Raw genomic sequence first — 5,906 nt, forward strand, 5'->3', positions numbered from 1 at the left:
ACCCCTAGACACTGTCTACAGCCAGGACCCCTGAAGACCCCTAGACACTGTCTACAGCCAGGACCCCTAGACACTGTCTACACACAATTATTTTACTGACCATAGTAAGAAATGTTTTAATTTTGCCTCCAGAATAAACTGCTTCAGCAGTTTCTTCTTTTGCCAGTTTTCTGAGAAATCTTCTCAAAAGGCTGTTTTTATGTGTTAGAAAAGCTGCCAAAATTCCTCTAGAAATGACTGTGTTTTCTTCATTTATCTTTGATGTGGGATTATAGATGATCCCCAACCGACTATGAGCACTTGTTTCCTGCAAAACACATTGACAGTTTAGAAGATCAGTACAGTACTTGAGCCACCCTGGTACAGCTGAACAGGCTTGTTGGCCGTCAAGTTTTTGTCCTTATCTTGTACCTGTTTTACCCTTTGACTTCCTATGACAGTTATAACAAATGGGTAGTTACCACCACAACAGCCAGAGGCAATCACTTAGTAACTATCCATTTCTTCTTTTATATAAATATTTTTTGGTAATAAAATATTTAGTCATTCTGTGAGTGTATAAAAGAATACATAAAGTATATAAAACATAGATGCAGAATTCAATTCTGCATAAACATAAACGACTTAAGGTCAAGAAACTGAGCACTACCAGTAATCCAGACAGCGCTCCTCTCTTCAGTTATCACAACCCTCCCTCTCCCTAAAACCACCATTACAGCCATTTATAACAGTCCCTTCATTTCTAACACTAAACACTTAACCTTCTTCAGATTTCATGTAAGTGAGTTAACACAGAATGTGACATTCGGTCCTCTCTCACCAATCAATGCAATGACAGATTCATCAATACTATTACTGTGTCTACCTACCTACATACCTACCTACCACCTACCTACCACCTACCTACCTACCTACCTACCTACCTACCTACCTACCTACCTACCTACCTACCTACCTAAGTTCACATCAATAAAAACACTAAACTGGAAGTCCTAATATATGTACACAGATGGCAGACTCATGCGGGTTCTGTCCATTAATGGCCCCAGTCTCTGTGAGTTCATAGAAGTTTTGTTCATGTCGAAACTTTTGAGACTATTTTATAATTGAACTGTATTTTTGCACTTATCTTTTTACCTCCTATTCTAGAGACGGCCACCATGTTGTGAGCACATTTAAGCAGCACAAAATCCAGGTTTATGTGGGAACGGAATAAAGCATTTGGCCCGTTTGCCGATCAGCAGTAAGTGTGCCATCTAAGCAGGATGGTATTTAGTTCCTGCCAAGAGTTCAGCTGGTGCAGCTCAAGATGAATCTTCATGAGAGGCCTAATCTATAACTTCTTACCTAAGATGCTCTTGAACCAGTCAACCACAGAAACAGGTGAAATCAATCACTGTTTTCAGTCATTTTAAAAAATAATTTTCTATATAGCAATAAACTTACAATGAGCTAATATAAAAATGTCATAAAACATTTTGACTTGTTTCTTAATTTTTAAATATAGATAATATATGCTCCCTTAGAAATACAGACATTCATTTAAAAAGTACCCTGAAAGGCAGCTATACTCACCATTATACCACCAAGGCAGGGAAGGCAGGACCACGAGGGGTCCCTCTGAGACAGTGTGCCTGAGCTAATGGGAGCTCACCAAATCCAGCTGAACTGGGACTGAAGGAGCATTGGGATCAAACTGGACCCTCTGAATGTGGCTGACAATTCTGGCAGACTGAGAAGCCATTGATAATGGCACTGGGATTTGTCTCTACTGCAAGTACTGGCTTTTTGGGATCCGATGCTTTTTGGATGCATAGCTTCCTAAGCCTGGATGGACTGGGGAGGGCCTTGGACTTCCCACAGGGCAGGGTCCCCTGCCCTCTCTTAGGAATGGAGGGGAAGAGGGAGAGGAGGGAGCTAGAGGGAAGTGGAAACTTTGATTGGTATCATTTATAAAGTAACAAAAAATAATCTGCTGAAAAAAGAAGTACCCTGAAATACAGAAACCACTCCTTCTAACAACTGACTTACAATTACTCAAAAAAGAAAAATTTAAAGTTAATATAGCTTGCCGTAGTTTTGGTAAGACAAATGGACTAAGTTTTCTTAATCTGGGAGAGAAAGTACTAACTAGTTATGTGATAGAGACTGCTATCACTAGCTGTTGTAGTAAACACACTTTGAGCTCCCTAGAGACAGGCAGGCTTTCTCCACACTCCCCAGTTTAAAGTGGAGCGTACTGCGCCAATTCCTGACCTGGTCTCCTGGATGCTGTGTCTAACACGGAGGGGATGACAACTGAGCGAGGGTTCTTCACCTAGGAAGAGCATCCACTCACCATGTGCTCTAGTGCAGAAAACAGCAGTTTTCTCCCAGATGGCACATCAAAATCAGCAACAATCCACAGAGTGACTGCAGATAGTACATTATCTGAAATTTTCAAATAGTCAAGTAAAATTAATTTTTCCCAAAAGCAAACTAAAAAGAAAAGACATTTTCTAGTTAGAAAACCCCACAAAATAGCCATCTTGGAGTCAATCAAAAACAGTGTTTTGAACTCTCTTGCTGTTGGATTATGTTACTACACACATTTCATACATATGCGCGCGTGAGCTTTCTGGGGACAGTCACGGGAATGGCCACCAGGAGAGAAGCTGTCTTATGTTTTTCATGTTCCGGGGCTATAAAGTGAAACTATTTCTGGTATACGGTTTGTTTGTTTGTTTGTTTGGGGGGCAGCGTTTGTCTATTTGTTTATACACATGAAGACTTTCAGTGAAAACAGAAAATGGCAAAAGTGATTTCCGGTTATCATTATTTAATCCCCACTTGTAGACAGAGAATCTGGAACCCAGAGGCAGAAACAGTTTGTCATGTGTGTGTGCAGGCACACGTTTGTTTGTGAGTGCACGTCTACACGCATGTATAATTGTCAGGCTTTTTCCGAGACAGAGGCTCTCTCTGGCATAGAAATCACCAATTAGAAAAGGCTGCTTAGCCAGGAGCCTCTGGATCTCCTCACAGAGCTGGGATGAGACAATAGTGGGTTCTTGGGATACAATTCAAGTCCTCATGCTTGCTTTGAGAACACAGTGGACTGAGCTTTTGCTAAGCTCCATTTTCAATCCTGACGCCATAGTTAAATGTTTATAATTCACCCAGCATCAGTACATAGCACACAAAATGGTACTTCTAGGGCTGCCAGTGCGACCCACAGAAAAAAATGTTTTTTCAGACTAGGTGACTAATTCAAAACAATTATTAAAAACAAAAACCTGAGGTCCTAAAAGCTGAATGTATTTGAAGCTACAATTATTATCACACTAAACACTATTTATAATAAAATAACTTTAGAAATAAGAGAGAAAAAAATGTGTTAAAAAGGATGACAGCCACCAAGATCCTCCCTGACCCCCCTGTGTTCTAATCTCTTGCAGCCACCAGAAGCCTAGGCCAACAGTGAGATCCTCACCTCCTCTTTAAGGAAGGAAGATAGAAGAATTCTGATTCTGCCTGAACATCTCACAAGCCCAGAGTATTTCAACTGTAAAATCCTCAAAAATCATAGTTTCTTATTCATGATAAAGGTAGACACGATAAAATTTCAGCTAATATTCCTTTAATTTGGAAGAGATTTAATGAAATTAGGCACTTTAGGCTAATTTGCATAATTCCCAGAGACTTCTAGCCTCTGCCTCTTTGTCTTCATTTGACCCAGCCAAGGTCCCAGCCTGCTATCACTAGGATGGGAACACACTATGTTTTATATGTTGGATTTCTTAAAAGAGGTGAAATTTTAATTCAATCTCCAGAATTTTAAAACCTTGTGTGTCTTTTGCTTTAACCTTTCAGAATCTTATTCCTTGCACCGCTAGGTCACTCTAATTGTTCGACCACCACCACTCACACGTTACAACCCAGGCAGTCTTCAACCATCTCTTCCTTACTCGCTCTCATGGAAGAGAAACATCTCTGCGGCTTGTTTCACCAGCTATCAGTCCTGGCAGTCTTCCACCAGAAACTCAGCTTCTCCTGGCAAACCGATCTCTCCTCCATCCTTCTGTCAATCACTGTTCCTGCTTGTCAGCTCCCAATATCTAGAAAAAGTTCTTATACTGGATCCTCGTGGGCACCGAGACAGGGTCTGAGAAGCATTCCATACCAGGCAACCCATAGCCACAACACACTCCAACTAACAAGTCCAGATATTGACACCTAGACTTACAATCATCCTCTTTCCTCCTCCTCCTTCCTCCTCCTTCCTCCTCCTCCTCCTCCTCCTCCTCCTCTTCTTCTTCTTCTTCTTATTCTTCTTCTCCTTCCTCCTCCTTCCTCCTCCTTCCTCCTCCTCCTCCTCCTCCTCCTCCTCCTTGCCCCCCCCCCTTTTTTTTTTTTGGTCTCATAATGCTTTGTCTGGGCATCATTTTTTCCTTTCCCCTTATCCTAAAGAGCTTTCGCCTATGTATTACGGTTCCTGATTTGGTGTTTTTAGCCCTCCTGTGTGTGCTAATATATGTGTCTCTGAATCCAAATGTGCTTCTTGGGATTTTTCTTTGGTTCTTTGTTTTTCATGTTTGCTTTGTCCAATTGATGCTTGTCTGTTTTTATTTTATATTCTTTTCCTTTCCTTTCCTTTTTTTTCATCTTTTAAAAGTTGCCTGTTTGTTTTCTAATGAGAAAGAAGAAGAAAAGATGAGGGTTTGGTTTGGATGGGTGAGGAAGATCTGGGAAGAGTTGAGGGAGGGGAAATCATAATCAGAATATATTGTATGGAAAAGTCCATCTCAATTAAAATAGAGGGAGAAAAACAAACAAACAAACAAAAAACCAAATAAATAAACTTCAGAGTAGAGCAGACCACACAAACCTAACCTAAGCAATTCTATTCACTTTGGAACACTCAGCCGCACACTAAGAAACCTGGGCCGCAGACCTCTCTCTTCGCTCCTTCCTCTGAATGCCTTACTATATTAGTCTCTCTTTCCCATCTCTGATCCCCAACTTCAGCAAGACATAAAGGCTTTGTTGAATTATAAAGTAGAAATCCTATAATCTCCTCTAATATAAAGATTGCATTTTTATTCATGGACTCACTAATATAGCTTTAAATAGGTTGTATTTCTTTTTTTTAAATGGTAAAAATGGGCTAATATACTTTTCTAAAAAAAATTAAGAGACCACAAATGAACTTGCTACATAAATGATTAATGAGGCTAAGAGGGACGTTTCCCTATTTTAAAAATCGTTAAATTCTAATAAATTATAAACTGACAAATTGAAATCCCCTTATTAAAAATAGAAACACAGTACATTTATTTTGCAAGTGCCTTTCTACAGTTATGTTTTTATTACTTTAGAAATAAATTACAGAAAAATGCACGCATTACCTTCTTGGGTTAAGTACTGCAGGCTTTTTGCAATCACAGCACTCTTATCTTGTGAATCCAAGAAAGAGAAAGTGGAGAAATCTTCAACGTCAGCAGTTACTGAAATAACAGATGTTTAATAACAAATTACTGAAACAGTCACAATAAGCATTTGTAGGACAGTACAAGAATGGCTATTTACCTGATGAAGATAATAAATTAAGGTACTGTGGTTTAGTGTGTAAAATCAAAGAATTCAAACGGGGTACAACATTATTCTTATCCATCAGGAAATCAACTGCATTGATTTCATCATTTAATGTTCCCTAAAATAGAAAAAAATCACTTTATTAAGATGGGCAACTTATATGCACATTGCTGTTACGCAATTCATGTAAATATACATAATTTCAAATAAATTTTAAAAGCATGTAATTTACGGTTACTATAATAAGCTTTCTTATACAATTATAAACATTCTAATCTATATTTATGTACCTATATATTTGGTAAATTTAATTATTAATTATTAAATGATCA

The 5,906-nt window shown here is 38.8% G+C and overlaps 1 protein-coding gene across 2 annotated transcripts in view; it reads right to left on the reverse strand.

Annotated features, from left to right (window-relative positions):
• The window catches only part of Uggt2 (UDP-glucose glycoprotein glucosyltransferase 2), a 97,955-nt gene that overhangs the window by 47,435 nt on the left and 44,614 nt on the right, over positions 1-5,906 (reverse strand). For both annotated transcript variants that reach the window (XM_026783237.1, XM_026783238.1), the window contains 4 exons: positions 5,569-5,692; positions 5,388-5,486; positions 2,339-2,430; positions 101-307 (listed from right to left, as the gene is read on the reverse strand). In XM_026783237.1, coding sequence (XP_026639038.1) covers positions 101-307; positions 2,339-2,430; positions 5,388-5,486; positions 5,569-5,692 — 522 coding nt within the window. The remainder of the gene's footprint in view (positions 1-100; positions 308-2,338; positions 2,431-5,387; positions 5,487-5,568; positions 5,693-5,906) is intronic.

Source organism: Microtus ochrogaster, chromosome 17 (assembly GCF_000317375.1).
Source record: "Microtus ochrogaster isolate Prairie Vole_2 chromosome 17, MicOch1.0, whole genome shotgun sequence".
Lineage (NCBI taxonomy): Eukaryota > Metazoa > Chordata > Mammalia > Rodentia > Cricetidae > Microtus > Microtus ochrogaster.